Source organism: Otolemur garnettii, unplaced genomic scaffold, assembly GCF_000181295.1.
Source record: "Otolemur garnettii isolate 467f Iridium unplaced genomic scaffold, OtoGar3 scaffold00051, whole genome shotgun sequence".
NCBI lineage: Eukaryota > Metazoa > Chordata > Mammalia > Primates > Galagidae > Otolemur > Otolemur garnettii.
In genome coordinates, this window is record NW_003852446.1 from 617,136 (window position 1) to 634,076 (window position 16,941).

General features: G+C 36.0%; 1 protein-coding gene across 4 annotated transcripts in view; it reads left to right on the plus strand.

The window, feature by feature from the left end:
• MOSPD2 (motile sperm domain containing 2) overlaps positions 1–16,941 on the plus strand; it is a 44,048-nt gene that overhangs the window by 2,595 nt on the left and 24,512 nt on the right. For all 4 annotated transcript variants that reach the window (XM_023514369.1, XM_003791855.3, XM_023514368.1 and 1 more), the window contains exon 3: positions 16,300–16,455. In XM_023514369.1, coding sequence (XP_023370137.1) covers positions 16,300–16,455 — 156 coding nt within the window. The remainder of the gene's footprint in view (positions 1–16,299; positions 16,456–16,941) is intronic.

A 16,941-nucleotide genomic window follows, 5' to 3' on the forward strand; every position in this document is an offset into this window, starting at 1 on the left:
GAGGCAGGAGACTCGCTTGAGCCCAGGAGTTGGAGGTTGCTGTGAGCTGTAAAGCCACGGCACCCCTCCCCGGGGGACAGCTTGAGGCTCTGTCTCAAAAAAAAAAAAAAAAAAAAAAGACCTGTCCTAACTGGCTCTTCTTCTCCAAGAAAATCTGGCCAGAGCAGCCCTAAGAGTGTCTCAAAGACACGCATTATTTCAAAGAAATACACTACAGAGCACTAAGTATAGAAAGGGTTTTATCCTGGAATATACACACTTGGATATGTGTAAACATACATGTGTGCATTATCTGCATAGCAGTTGTAAATATTCAAGACTTGCATGGGAAAGGAAAACAGAAACCTTTAAAGATTTTCTCACCTTAAAGTTTCAGTTGTTTCCTGAAATGTAGCATCAGATAAAGGTAGAGTTGTGAAGTGGTAAAAAGCTTTTTTTAAAAAAAAAATGTATTAAGTCAAATACACATAGATCATGAATACATTCATGCATATGTGGGGTACAATGTGCTGATTATTTTTTTATACAATCTGACATGGTTACATCAAACCAATCATCATAGCTTTCACCTCATTTACTTATTGTACCAAAACATCTATGTTCTACATTTCACAGATTTGACTTGTAAAAAGCTTTTTATAATTTGCCTGTGTTCTCCCTTGTGAGTTTGCTTTTAGAAATTAACTCAGGTGTTTAGAACATACACTTTCGTCTTTCACCCTGTCTATTGTCATTATCAATATTTTATCTCAGAAGAAGCTTAAGGCAGACTGAAGCAAACCTGATGTTTTTCCTAAAGGAAAATATTTATTATCTGCAAGTATATCATTTCAAGCACTAACTGTACTTCAAAAGTGCTTGTGGTGTTAAGTTCTTGGAAATCGCAAGCACGTTATTGTATCTGTAGAAATTATTACCAATTATGGACAGATTTTTAGCTAGCAAAAAGAATAAAATTTCATAATTATACTTTTTGTTTCTATGAGAAATTCCATGCTAAACCTCAAATGAGAAACATTTCTCGTTCGTTCTTCCTCTTTCTTGTGCCCAAGAGAAGAAACTAATCTCTTGTGACAATAATTTATTCAGTTCCTCAATTACTCATTATCTGCTTAATTCTGGGAAGTAGTGTGTATTCATGAAAGAGCTTAGGAAGGATAGAACCCCTTCCCCAAATACTACAATCTAGTGGAGGCATTGAAATAGAGAACTATTAAAATTAAGGCAAATTGTATTAATAATCTAAAACATTGTCTGTAAGAGTCAAAGACAGAGAGAGAACATCTAGTTGGAGTAAAAAAATTCATAGAAAAAGTGGTGTTTCCTGTGAACTTCAGAAGATGGTAGAAGTCAGATTGAGAAGGTGATCAAAGTAAGTGTCTAAAATAAGGCACTGAGATGAGATGGTATGAGGCATGTTGGGGAAGCATTAGGAAGTCCACTTTCGTGAGCCCTGAGGAGAGTAAAACACACTGGGTCAAAAACAGGATAGAGAACTATAGGATAGAGAGCCCTGGACACCAAAGTGTCTGTACTTCAGTGAGTATGGAGAGCCATTGAGAGGTTTATGGGTGTGTCATTTTAGCTCTGTTGTCTGACTTTATAACAGACAACAGTGGATACAGTGTGGGTACAGTATCCAACTGTGGATACATTTTTCCAGTCCTTTTCTCATACATAAAAAAAAAGCAAATTTAAAAGACCCTCCGTATTAAGTTTTGAGTGTTACAATTATGTTACCATTAAATTATTCAGTTCTATAAATTAAGGTGGTTTTCTTAGTCCTTTTTGGGAAACTTAAATTCTTTCCAGTTTTCTGTTAATACAATTTGTTGTGCAATAGTTCAGATTATTTCCTTAAGATTCGTGTTTAGAAATCAAATTATTGTTTCAAGAGTGTAAATATTTTTTAGACATTTGGCAATATATGCTACACTTCCTCCATAGCAATTGCGTCAGCACTCATTCCTGCCAGCTTAAAGGAGAGTTGTAGTCTCACTATATCCTTACCCATATTTAGTGTCACTATTTCTTAATTGATGGTTCTTTAAATTTGCATTTGATTGCTATTAAGGGTAAACTTCTTTCCATATGTTTTCATCCATTTGTAGTTTAAACATTTTTATTAGTATGGCTTTGAATATTGGTATGGGCTTTTCTTGTTGATGACACTTCTACTTTTTTTTTTTTTTTTAGTTTTTTAATATGTTCATAATTACCCATTCCTTTTTGGTTTCTTCTATTGCTGTTAATTTTCTCTCACTTAATGACTTTCTAGTGTTTTAATTTTGGTTTGGTTTGGTGTGTTATTTTTTAATTTTGAAATTTTGTTTATATATTGAATGTATGAAACATAAACAAAATAAACACCCATGTACTCACCAGTCAGCCAAAGAATGGGAACCTCCCAGTGCCTTAGAAGCCTTCCTCAGTCCCCTCAGCCCTGCCATTCAGGGGACAGTTAACTTTTCCTACATTTTGTGTCACTCATTCTCTTATCTTTTTTTTTTTCCTTTTTTTTACACGGAGTCTCACTGTGTTGCCCTTGGTAGAGTTCTATGGCATCACAGCTCACAGCAACCTTGAACTCTTTGGCTTGAGCGATTCTCATGCCTCAGCCTCCCAAGTAGCTGGGACTACAGGCACCTGTCACAACACCCCCCATTTGTTGTTGCAGTTGTCATTTTTGTTCAGCTGGTCCTGACCAGGTTCGAACCCGCCAGCCCTGGTGTATGTGGCTGACGCCCTAGCTGCTGAGCTACAGGTGCCGAGCCATTCTCTTACTTTTTATTAGTTGTATCACATATGATGTATTCCTCACCAGTATTTTGTTAGATTTTGCCTCTTTTAGAACTTTATAGGACAGCTGAACATATATTTTTTATGATTTGTCTCTGTGGCTAAAGATTGTTTCATATTGTCAAATATAACTATGTAACTAGTAGTTCATAGAATGAATATACCAATTGATGGAATTTGGGTTATTTCTAGGTTTTTGCATCATATACTGTGTAGCTGTGAATATTCTTCTATATGTCTGGTACACACATGCAAGGATTTCTCTAGGGCAGTGGTTCTCAAAGCTGGTTCAGGAACTATGATTCCTTAAAACCATATTAAGGAGTTTGAGAAGGCAAAACAATTTTTATAATAACACTGAAATATTGTTTTCCTTTCTCACTGTCATTCTCTCACAAGCATATAACAGTGCTTTCCAGAGGCTAGGCCACATACAGATTTTGTGAGGAATTTTTTGCTTATCTGTGGTGTCAAATATGGTAAAAAGTATGCATGGCCCTTTTCTTTTGTGTATCAGCTTTCCTTAGTGTTTATGTTTCTAATGTGTGCCCAAGAGAACTCTTGGTCCAGTGTGTGGCAGAGAAGAAAAAGGGTTGGACACCCCTAGCCACTTCATGGTATGTGATGTCATTGCTCTGATGGATGGTTTTAGAATGTGTGCTTCTGTGTTCTCATGTTTAATTTTTTTCTCAATTTTAATACCTAATACAATAACTACTGATAAATATAATCCATATAAACAAAAAATGTGTTGAGGAGTCCTCAATTACTTTTTAAGAGTATAAAGAGGGTCCTGAAACCAAAAACATTGAAAACCACTGCTGTAGGTTTACACCCAACAGTGAAATAGGGAGGCCGTACCACAAGCACATGTTCAGCTTTACTAGGTAATGCTGAACTGTTTCTGTCTTTGTCTGTTGCTAGAATGCCTTAGGATGGGTAGTGTTCATTTGGCTCATGGTTCTGCAGGCTGTACAAGAAGCATGGTGCCAGCATTTGCTTCTGATGAGGGTCTTTAGAAGCTTCCACTGGTGGCAGAAGATGAAGGGGAGGAGGTGTTTACATGATGAGAGAGGAGGTGGTGCTAGGCTCTTTTCCACAACCAGGTCTCTTGAGAACTAAGAGTGAGAATCCACTCACTCCTACTAAGAACTGCATTAAGCCTTTCTTGAGGTATCCACCCCCACCTCCAGCTTTGGGGATCAAATTTCAACATGAGAACTTGATGGGTCCAAACAAACTATAGCAGCTAAACCATAGCAGCTTTCCAGAGTGATTGTACCAGTTTTCATTTTAACCAGCAGTATTTGAGGGTCCTTGTTTTCTACACTCCAAAATTTGGCACTATATGTATATATATATTTATATATATTTTTTTGTCTGTCCATCTGGTGAGTGTTGAAGCATCGCACTGTGGTTTTAATTCCTTTGAATACCAGTGAAATTGAGCATTTTTTCATATCTTTGTGGTCCATGTGGCTTCTGCTTCTATGAAAATCACTTCTTTAGGTTCTTATTAGCCCTTAGTTCTTCCATATAGATTTTAGAATCAGCTTTTCATGTTTCTGCTAAAGAAAAAACTTTTTTGTCGGGATTTTAAGTGGAATTGTGTTAAGTCAAAAGATCAGTTTCATGAGAGTTGACATTATCATGATTGAATCTTCCTGTCCAAAAACTGGTGTATATAACTCTGTGGTGAATTCTTCCTTATCAAAAGATTTGTAATTTTCTCTATAACAGTTAACTCATCTTTTGTTATATTTCTTTCCAGGTACTATACATGTTTTATTCTTGTTTTTTGTAATGGCATGCCTTAAAATTTATTTTCTAAATGATAGATGCTGGTTTGTGGAAAATGCATTTGGCTTTTTTGTATTGATACTAAATTCAGAAACCTTATTCTAATTAATACTGATAATTTATCAGGGAACATCACCTTGAAATACCAACTTATCTTTCTGACTTTTCAATTCTTAAATCTTTCAGTGCTTTTCCTTTACTACATTGGCTGAAACTTTTAGAAGACTATGAATAGAAGGAGTGATAAAAGCCTACTTACCTTATCCCTGATTATAGAAAGATAGCTCCAAACTTATCACCATTAAGTATGATCTTTATAGATACCCTTTATAGAAATGAAGAAGTTCTCTTCTTTTCCTGGTTTTCTAGTTTGGGATGTTTTGTTTTGTTCTCATCATGACTGTTAGTTGAATTTTACTAAATGCAGTTTTGATGCACACATTTATTATATCTGATGAAACTGTCATTTGGTTTTTCCCCTTTAATGTATTAATATGATAGACTGTATTAAAGCAAACTGTTAAATTCAGTTAACTATTAGTTTAAGAATTTTGCTTCCGTATTCTTGAACTGGCCTATAATTTTCCTTTCTTATATTTTTCTTGTACAATACTGATATTAGAATTAGGTAATCTTTATAAGTTTACAAGTATTTCCTCTATTCCCCACCCTGCCCCAGAAGATACGTTCATTGCTCAGCTCTAACCTGATTCCCCAAATTCACACCCCCTGCCAATTTCTTATTGTTGTTTTATGTATCAGTTGTTTGATTACTTAACATATATTTACTAATATTTTGATTTACCATTTCTTCTTGAGTTTCAGATCCTGTATCTGGAATCGTTATAGTTTTATCTAAAGTATAACCTTTAGATTTACCCTGGTTGGGAGTATTGGCACTAAACTTTCTTAGTTTTAAAAAGTCCTGGCTCGGCACCTGTGCCTCAAGTGGTTAAGGCGCCAGCCACATACACCTAAGGTGGCAGGTTCGAATCTAGCCCGGGCCCGTCAAACAACAATGACGGCTGCAACCAAAAAATAGCCAGGCGTTGTGGCGGGCGCCTGTGGTCCCAGCTACTTGGGAGGCAGAGGCAGGAGCTGGAGGTTGCTGTGAGCTGTGATGCTATGGCACTCTACCCAGGGGGATAGCTTGAGGCTCTGTCTCAAATAAAAAAAAAAAAGTCCTACTTTTATCTTTTTCTAATTAAGCAATTCACTTTGAGGAATGCCTTCATTTTATTAGGCTGAAGAAGACAAAGTGGTTAAAGAAGTAGGAGAACCAGTTAACTTTAGTATCATAGAGGACAATAAAAGAAGAATTTCAAGGACAAGATCAGTAGTGAAGTGAAGGAACCCGAGTAGGTAAAGGATATATACATATATAACAGGGATGGTTCTCATTGACTACCCCAGGAAGGGATAAAGGAAACTAATATTTAAAATATATCTATATTATTGAATAGTTTGCTTAGGTGTCCAGATTATGACAAGGTACCCAGCTCAGGCTTCACTTATTTCTTTGCATCTGCAATACTTAGATCTCTTTTAGGCTAACATATGGTAGGTGATCACACATTATCCCTCATGACTAATGAGTTATTATTATCCCCAAGCAGGGAAGCCTTTAAAAGACAGATAGGCATGTATATTTTAAATTCTGCTCCATCTTTAACATTCTCAATGTCAACCTTTTTTAAATTGTCATGATCAGAATTAAGAAGAAAAGATCTTAATAGCTTATCAGATGGATGAATAAAGAAAATGTGGTATGTTTACATAGTGGAATACTGTACAGTCTCTAACAAAGAAGGAAATCCTATCATTTGTGACAACTTTGGTGAACCTGGAGTACATCATGTTAAGTAAAATAAGCCAGAAACAAAAACAGAGGCTGTGTGATCTCACATGTGCAATCGAAAAAAGTTGAACTTACAAAAGTAGAGAGTATGGTGGTTACCAGGGCCTCAGAGGATGGGTGGAAAGTAAGGAGATGTGGATCAAAGGATACAAAATTTCAGTTACACAGAGGAATAAGTTAAGAGCTCAGTTGTACAACATGGTCACTATAGTAAATAACAATGTATCATGTACTTGAAAATTGCCAAAAGAGTGGGTTTTAAGTGTTCTTACCACAAATAATGATAAATATGTTTTAAGGTAATGCATGTGTTATTTATGATAGCTTAATTTAGCCATTCCACAGCAAATACATATGTCAAACCATCATGTTGTACGCCATAAATATGTACTTACTTTGTCTTTTTTTTTTTTTTTTTTTTAGACAGAGCCTCAAGCTGTCGCCCTGGGTAGAGTGCTGTGACATCACAGCTAACAGCATCCTCCAACTCCTGGGCTCAAGCCATTTTCCTGCCTCCGCCTCCCAAGTAGCTGGGATTACAGGTGCCTGCCACAATGCCCGGCTATTTTTTGGTTGTAGCTGTCATTGTTGTTTGGCGGGCCCAAGCTGGATGAACCCACCAGCTCAGGTGTATGTGGCTGGCGTGTTAGCCGCTTAAGCCACAGGCACCGAGCCCTTACTTTGTCTTTTTAAAAAGTTTATCGGGTGGTGCCTGTGGCTCAGTGGATAGGGCACCAGCCCCATATACTGAGGGTGGCGGGTTCAAACCCGGCCCCGGCCAAACTGCAACAAAAAATAGCCGGGTGTTGTGGCAGGCACCTGTAGTCTGAGGTGCTCCGGAGGCTGAGGCAAGAGAATTGCCTAAGCCCAGGAGTTGGAGGTTGCTATGAGCTGCGATGGCATGACACTCTAAAGAGGGTGATAAAGTGATACTATGTCGCTAGAAAAATAAAAAGCTTATCAATTTTTGTCCTATTATATATCTAAAAGTATCAAGACACTACTCTAGAGAATATTCAGATTGTAACTTCTTTGGGAGACTTGAGTGGTAAATTTGTATTATTATAGAGGATTGGTAGACCTGCTTATTTTTATTAGTACTAACAGATACTCTTTTTTTTTCTCTGACTTATCTCTAAGTTGTTGATACCTAGGCTTTGTAGGTACCTTATTCTGAATGTTAAATGAGATGTACAACGTTAAAGATTCTATTCCTAGAATACTGACATTTCTAAAATGTTGATTTGTTTTTAGTCATCATTTGGAAAGCTTACACAAGAAGAATGATCTGTTTATGAAATCTACTTGTATTGTTCAAAATAAGGATAGAGATATTAACATTGATTGACTTTTGAAAATAGAATTCATGAGTAGTTTTTCATTACTGAAAATTTAATTTCTAACAAGAATTTTGGTTTGAAAAGATCTCTAAGAGATTAAGTAGAGTTCACAGAAATTCCTAAAGGATTTTCTTTCTGTAGCCATTTTGCAAGAAATTAGAGGACAAAACATTTGCTACATTTCAATCAAAATTATTTTAAGCTGAATTTCTATTGGCTAAATCTAAATTTTGATTTGGCACATGTGTAGAATATTCTTGATATTAGTTTCTTTGAACTTATAAGTTGGGCCATGATTTACTGCTATCTGTTCATAACTGACACAGTCATAGACAAAGTTTTTATGCAGGTACTTTATACTCAGATCATTGGAGGAAAAACACAGGTAAAAATGTTAGAAAAATAAGAATCATGAGAACCTACATATACATTCAAATAGAACTTTCAGAAAAGAAAAAATAGAGGCAGTACTATTAGAAGCGATAATACTTGACTGTTACTCAGAGTTAATAAAATATATCAAATCTTCAGATTAAGGAAGCATAACAAAATCTGAACATCATAAAAAACAAGAAACTAATCTCAAGGTATATCATAGTGAATCCAAGAACACTGAAGGCAAAGAGAAAATATATCAGAGAGGACAGATTATCCACAAAGAAACAAAAATCAGGCCAATACTTGACCTCATCAGTAACATTAATGCCAGGTACAGTAAAATAATTTTTTAAAAATGTTGAGGGAACTAACGGCCCACTTAGAATATTTATTCAAACGTGAAGGTAAAATGTTTTAGGCAAGCAAAGATTGACCATTGCTGATTAAAAAAAAAAAAAAACTACTAGATTCCTTCACCAAAGTAAATAGAACACACAGTAAGCAGAGGGATGCAAGAAGCGATGAAAAGCAAAGAAATGGGTAAGCAAATTAGTAAATAAAAGATCTAAATGTTGATAGTAAGAAAAAAATTAACATGGCTTGGCACCCATAGCTCAGTGGTTAGGATGCTAGGCACATACACTGGGTTGTCAGGTTTGAGCCAGCCCGGCCCGGGCCTGCCAAACAACAGTGACAACTACTACAACAAAAAAATAGCTGGGCATTGTGGCAGGCACCTGTCGTCCCAACTGCTTGGGAGGCTGAGGCAAGAGGACCACTTAAGCCCCAAGAGTTTGAGGTTGCCATGAGCTGTGACACCCCAGCACTCTACTGAGGGCGATATAGTGAGACTCTGTCTCTAAAAAAAAAAAAAAGAAAAGAAAAGAAAGAAAAAACTTAACATAAAAGGAGTAGGTGAAGTTGGAAGTAAAACAATATAAAGACTTGTATTGTTCAAAATGAGAAGATATTAACTTTGGATTTTGTTGTTTTCAGTATAAATATTTAAAATAAGGGTAGCCATTGAGAGATAGAAATAAAATGCTTAACTTCCAAATCAGTGCAGGAATGAATAGAAAAATGAAGAAAAAGTCATCTTTCCAGCAAGAAGCCGTAAGGAGAAAACAGAAGCATAGTAACTAGAAAACAGAGGGAGACAGCAGAAATTATCTCAACTTTATTAGTAGTTACTAATAGAAAGTGATTTATATATATTAAGTATCAGATTAGATTGTTAAAATCTTGCATATGGCCTACAAGAGACTAAAGTAAGTTAATGTAAATGAGTCAAAAAATAAAGCAATGGAAAAAGGTATACAAAACAAGAATTAGCCAAAAGTAATCCTGTGTTGGCAGTACTTTCCTTTTGTTTTTAATTTTTTTCTTTTTTGTCCTTTTTCCCCAAATAGGACTTCATTAGGCAGTACTTTCATTAAACAAAATATTACTTAGGGTGAAAAAGAGTCACATATAAGAAAGGATACTACTTGTGATAAAAGGAACCTGAAAAAGGCATGACAATTAGGAACTTACAACATAAAAAACTACCTAACAGTATAGTCTTGAGATACTTAAAGCACTCAGAATTTTAAGAAAGCTTTTGGAAATACACAGAACAAGCAGGCAAGAAATCCTTTTACAAGTTTTTAACACCACACTGAAAAAATTTGATCATAGATACATGTTTGATAATAGATGTATATTTGTGTATGAGTGTATAGATTCTCCTACACAATTAATAGAGAACATATACTTTTTGAAACTATATGAGGCTGTCTGGAAAGTTTTCGTCCATATAGTGTGAAGACAGTATTAACAATGGCTAGATAATTTCTAGAGAACCCACATATTTATACTTTCAGAACTTTTGCAACCATTCATCACATTAAAAAATTTTTATCACATTATAAGTCAAAAAGAAAGTCTCAGAAAATTCTAAAGAAGCTAGACCATACAGGTGTTCTGACACCATGAGCAACTATATTAGAAACACAATAACAGATACTAAAAAACATCAAATGTTAGGAAACTAAAATAACACACCCCTAAATAACCCATGGATTAAGAACTTCCCAGCAATGTGTGTAATTCTTACATCTGCTAAATAATAACCCATGGGTCACAATGGAAATTCCAAAATACTTAAAGCTAAGTGTATCTTCTAAAAACCTACAGCAAATGTCATGTTTAATTGGGAAACTTAAAAATCATTCCCATAAAGTCAGGAAAAAGACAGCAATCTCTACTACTATTTCTGTAATTCTGCATTATATAGCATAACTTAGTTATTGACATGACAAGGAAAATACGAGTATAAAGTTTACCAATCCTGTCAAAGGCTTATGATGGGGGCAACACAGAGATCTCTAAACTGCCTAATAAGCTAACAAAAGAAATGTAAGGCTTTTATGAGAAGATCAAGGGAAAGTTCAGTTTGATCAGAGACATTCTAGTCCTTTTATTTAAAAAAAAAATCTGAAGCCAATAAGTTAATATTTGTTAATTCTGGGTCGCTTATCTACGTATTTGTTAACATGATTTTCTGTTCAGTAAAAAACTATTACTGAAGTTCTGGGTCCTCAAAGAACTCAAAGTCTTCTGGGCACTAGACCTGTACATGGATAATTATTCATTAGCAAAGATTTAGGGTGCACCTACTGTGTGTCAGACAGTTGGACTTGGGGGGTGTTTGGCATGGTTGGGGTGGGGGGAGCTTTCGAAAGTCCTTGACCTCATGGAGCATAGCTGAGGAAACAGCATCAGTCCCACTGCCCTCATGCCCTCCCTCACACCTCCCCAGGATCTTGCTATTAAGGGTATGATTTGAGGAACTCTTCCCTCTAAAACAATTGATCCTTTTCTGCTCAAGAACACTATTATATTGGTTTTGATGAAACTGGCCTCACATTCTCCTGGTGAAAAGAGCCCAGTGAAAGATTGTAAATAGTACTCCTGTGCTGAGGCCTTGAGGCAGCGTCCATACTGTGCAGGAATAGACCAAGGTGCATTTCATCTAATTAGCCTGGATAACTGGCTGCTGACTGATGAGGGCCTGGAGAAGAGCTTTGAATATTTAGCTCTGCTTATTCAGGTCTGCTAAGAAATCTAGCTCTTGAAGGATAGCATCTGAAGCAAAATGCACCTCCCCTCTGTACAGGAGACCAGAGATGAGCAAAATTTTGTTTTTGTACGGCCCTCAAGCTGAGAAAGGTTTTTGTATTTTTAAAGGGTTGCTAAATATGCATATACAAAACAAATCAGCAGCAGAGGACATTTGTGGCTCTGCAAGTTTAAGATATTTATACAGAAAAAGTTTGCCAACCACTGAAGTAGACAAGTGGTTCTCAAAATGTGGACCCTGGACCAGCAGCATCAGCATCATGTGTGAACTAGTTAACAAACGCTGATTTTTGCCTCCCACTTTGAATTAGACTTTCTTGGGGTGGGCCCAGTAATCCCTGTTTTATTAAAATAAGCCTTCCTGGTGATTCTGATACATGCTGAAGTTTGAGAATCACTGCTATAGGCCAATAGTTTAATCTCACCAGATAGTTTCACATGGAAGTAGCCATCCAGTGTAGGTTATAACCAGCTACCAGAGGATATATTTGGGAGAATGCTGTTATTTTCACCCGTGGTTGACATTTACACAATGCAGTCAATAGAAATAGTCCATCTAGTAGTATCAGGGCTCTCCCAAGGTCCTATCAGGACTTTTAGTGTATCCATGCTCAGAATTGTGGGGAAATAGAGATCCTAAAATATTTTAAACTACTATAATAATACTAGATTTGTATTTGCTTTTGAATATTATGAGGCACAGTTAACTATTTAGAGAATTAACTATTCTCTATTTTCATTGTTAGAATACTTTTGTATTTTCAACATTTATTTGAAACCTAGGCACATTTATAACTACAATATACTTTCAAGATTTTCCCAACCAGTTAACTAATGGGTAAATTATAATTTAATCATGTTTTCATGGTTAATATTCTACTTTATGTTAATAAAAATTCATTTGTGTAGTGTGAAATTTTCAGTATTCTTAGTCTTCCTAAGCTTTGAGTAACAGACCTTCTCTCTTCATTTTACAGAGAAGAAAATAAGACCGAGGGTGACTTGCTCATTTTTACTATACACAGTAGCATGACTCTTTTGATTCTGCTACTCTACCCTATCCTGAATATGGCCATATTTTTTTTTTTGGCAGTTTTTGGCCACGGCTGGGTTTGAACCTGCCACCTCCGGCATATGGGGCCAGCGTCCTACTCCTTTGAGCCACAGGTGCCGCCCAATGGCCATAATTTTTTTCACATCTGTTAGCTTTAAAACACAGTTTCTGACCTGTTGGTAATGTCGCTAGTCAACAAGTACAAGAAAGCAAAGCAAAGTTTAAATTTCCTGTGTTAGAAGAAAGAACTATAGTCTCTTTATCTCTCAACGCATGGGGTTTTTTTAAAGCATGTGCGCATGTGCATATGTGCACACGTGTAAGAGCATAAGCAAGTGAGCATGTATGTGGAGAAAGATGAAAAGGTAAGGCAGAGAAGTCATATTTTCTGTGGAACATTTAATACTGTCTGTTTCTAGAGGTGAATCACTGTTGCCATGTATCTTTTGTTCTTTCTTTGCCAAATTATGGACGTTACAATTTATATAAAACCAATTTACAGGGTAAAATTTACATAAGAATAAATAGTAGAAAGGACTATGGAACCATAGGTGTTCTGATAGTTCATTAAGGTTTCTTAACAAAGGAGTGGCTGAAATGAGCTATTTTGAAGAAATGTAGAGATGAGGCTTAAAAAGCACCACTTGGGATTAATATTGACTTATGATGCAGTTTTCACTGGTCCATGAAAGTGATAAGAACATTGTATTATGAGACTGTATATGTATACATATGTATCTTTGTATAAAATTAAACCACTGTCATGGGCAGTGCCTATGGCTCAGTGAGCAGGGCACCGGCCCCATATACCGAGAGTGGCAGGTTCAAACCCGGCCCTGGCCAAACTGCAACAACAAAAAAATAGCCGAGCCTTATGGCAGGGCACCTGTAGTCCCAGCTACTCAGGAGACTAGGGAAGAGAATAGCTTAAGCCCAAGAGCTGGAGGTTGCTGTGAGCTATGACACTACAGCACCCTAAAGGCAACAAAGTGAGACTCTGTCTCTCTTTAAAAAAAAAAAAAAAACACTCTGATCTTCATTCGTACACTTTAATATTTCAAAATGATATCCTAGGTGTATGTGTGTACACATGTGTTTTTGTATCTTCAGATACCTTTTGAATGTACTTTTTAAGCTTTTTCCTAAGCTAACATATTGTCTTAGTCTTTTTTGTGCTACCATAACAAAATTCCTAAGCTGAGTAATTTATAGGGAATAGAAATTTATTTTCTCTCAATTCTGGAGGCTGAGATGGAAGTCAAGGATCTTTGATGTCTGGGGAGGGCCTCACATAGCAGAAAAGGAGGAGCCCTTGTTGCATAATCACCCCTTCAAAAGTCCATCTCTTAATACTATCACATTGGCTACACTTGAATTTTGAAGAGACCCCATTTGAACCATAGCAAATCTGGACTTGCCAAAGGACTGATTTTCTGAGGACTCAGTTGTCTGAGGGTTTGAAAGTAGCAAATTGTGTTGTCATGAGCACAGTTAATTTTCCTTATCTTGAATACTCAATTTATTCTGTTTTTCTCCCTGCCTTTTTGTCTGCCTTTGCCTTCCTCATCTTTCTCTTCTCTCCCTATCTGATTATCTCTCTCCCCTCCTTCCTCTCTGTCCTTTACTGCCTCCGCTTTTTTCATGCCTCCTCTAATCTTCTCTTCCCTCCAATCTGGTTTCATTTTTATTTGTCTAGGGGTAAATGGTCAACAGCCAGCATTTTATGTGTACGTACATGTCTGTTAATCACAATAATTATAATCAATTTAATATAAATGGGAATTTCTAATTTCAAAGATCTGCATCTGGGAAAGCTATCAAAGAATAGTGGGCTTTACATTTCTTATTAAAGAGCACCCGCTTTATGGTGTCCCTAGTGGTGATACTGGCAGTGGTAGTGATAATGATAACAACGTTTTATTGTTATTAACATGACTAATATTTACTGAGTTCTTACCACTTGCCAAATATTGGTTTAAGTATTTGGTTTTCAAAATGTAGCCCACAGCTGCCCAAGACTCTTTCAGAAACCGGAGATCAGAACTATTTTCATAATAATTCTAAGATGCCATTTGCCTTTTGCACTGTGTTGACATTTGCACTGATTACGTGGAAGCAGTGAGTAAATCTGCTGGCTCCTCGGCCTGAATCAAGGCTAATAGGCTTGATAGTCTTCATTGTCAGCACTCTGAGTTTTAAAAAAGTGCCAATTTTAGTTTAGAAAGTCCCTGATAAAGCAGTAAATTTTACTAAATCTTGACCCTTGAGTGCATGTACTTTTAATGTTCTCTGTGACACAATGAGGAAGTATGCATAAAAGACTTTTGGCATGCTGTGTGAGTTGCCAGTTGAATTAGTCACTTTTTTCATAAACCACCGTTTTTATTTAAAAGAAAGAAAAATCGCACTTTGAATGCTGCTAAATTTTCCAATAGAAGTAAACAACAGTTTCTAAGGTTTACCTACCATAGAACCACTCATTGTATAGATTAGAAAAATAGAGCCTAGATATTAAAAGCCAAATCCAAGGTATTATTCTACAAATGCATGATTTATGGCCTCATATTTTAAAGTGCTGTAAATTTCCACATACTTTCATACATACTTTTTCATATGATTCTCCCATAGCACTGTGAGTATATAAAACGGCTGAAACATAAGGAAATTAAGACACAAAGAAGATAATTCTCTGAATGCACTTTATATTTTCCTAGTCTTTCAGCTGTTACTTCTGAGGACCTGAAATAAAGCAGTGCAAATAGAGAGTAAATAGAATCTGTAAAACTTGGCAACTAACTAGATGGAAAAGAAAAGAAAATGAAGGAGTCAGAAAATTCTCAAAAAACTTCAGAAAATTCTCTAAGTTGGTTAACTGAGGAGGGAAACTGACAAGGAATAGATTCTGTTGACAAGTATTTGCTGAAGACCTTTTCATCGGTGGTACTACAGACTGCATCAGAAGATGCTTAGGATGTGTAGACTCTGTGCCTTTTACTGTCTATTTGAGAAACATGACATACATGCCAGTAACTCTAATTCAAGGTAAAAAGTGGTAAGTGCTTTAAGAAAAACTTAGTTCAAGTCCCATACCATTTCACAAGAGGGAAGGAATTACTTCTGGGCTCAGGGAAAATTTTATGGAAGAGGGAGCATTTGAAAAGTGCAGAGACAACAAGTTTGGTTACATAAAAATGGTGAGAGCAGGACAAGGAAGGAGGGATATCTGGTATGGGATGAATATGAATATAGCATATATGTAGGTGGATAATGAGAAATTATTGTTAGTGGAAATAATTATTCCAAATAATTTATTGGAAATGTTGGCCACTATATCAGAAAATAGTAAATGTCCTAATGCTGCTTACATGTTCAGTTTTCCATTTGTTTTATTTTTTGGAGGGATTTTTTTAAATCATAACTGTATATTAATGCATTTATGAGGTACAATGTGCTGATTTGATATATAATGTGAAATGCTTACATCAAACTGGTTAACCATCACCTCACTTACTTGTTGTGGTGATACATTATACTTATGACACTTGCCCAACAAATGTCTTTTTAAGTACAACTTAATATTTACATATAAAATTTCTTCAGTCTTCATCGGCTAGGTTAAGAATTTTAAGTTCAGATAATATAATTGTTCTTTACAGATGTTGGTTTATAGTTTTAGAGAGGGTTGTGCCAAATATTTTACTATGGTCCTATTTTTAACATCTACAGTGACTTAAAGTGACTACACCTGCAGTCTTTAGATAACTGTGTTCTCTTCATACTTGGAAATTCCATCAATCCTTTAAATTGCATTTCATCTGAACTAATTCTCCATGTCTAGCCTCAGATAGCTGAACTTTATCTTCTGGGTTTTTCTTCTCCTTTGTCATTAGTGGTTATTTTTCACTGCAGAATTAATCTGACTTGGATATTTATTACTGTTTCTTCCTTAGATAAGTCAGATAAATATGATCCACGTGATGTTGAAAGGCTTCAGCAAGATGATAACTGGGTTGAAAGTTACTTATGTTGGAGACATTACAGTGTAGATGAAACACTGAAGATGCTCGATGAGAGTTTTCAGTGGAGGAAAGAAATTTCTGTCAATGGTAAGCTGTTCAATTTAACCTTGACTGTAATATTTCCTGCACAAATGTTACTGTTTTACATTAATTATGTCTTTGCACATATTCTTGGCACTCATCATAAACACCAGAATATATTTATAAAGACCCAATAATACTTTCAAAGGAACAGCTTATGAATAAGTCTTATAACTAGGATCATTCATAAGGAAATCAGATCACCAGGGAACAAAACTCACACTCACAGCAGAGTCTCCTGGTCTGTTTTTAGTTCAGTACCGTTAAACAATAGCAAGACAGCCTCTTCAATACTAGGCCTAGAGATAAGGAGGTACTGTTTTCCTGTTTTTCTTAGTAACAATGCGTCTATATATCTTTCTGTATCTCCAGAGGTCTTTGTGCTAATAGGTATTCCATGTAGAATTGCTAAATGAATGGAAGTCTCAAAACAGCAAGCTTATCCCTAGGAAGCTGCAGCAGCACTCTCTTCTTTTTTTTTTTTTTTTTTTT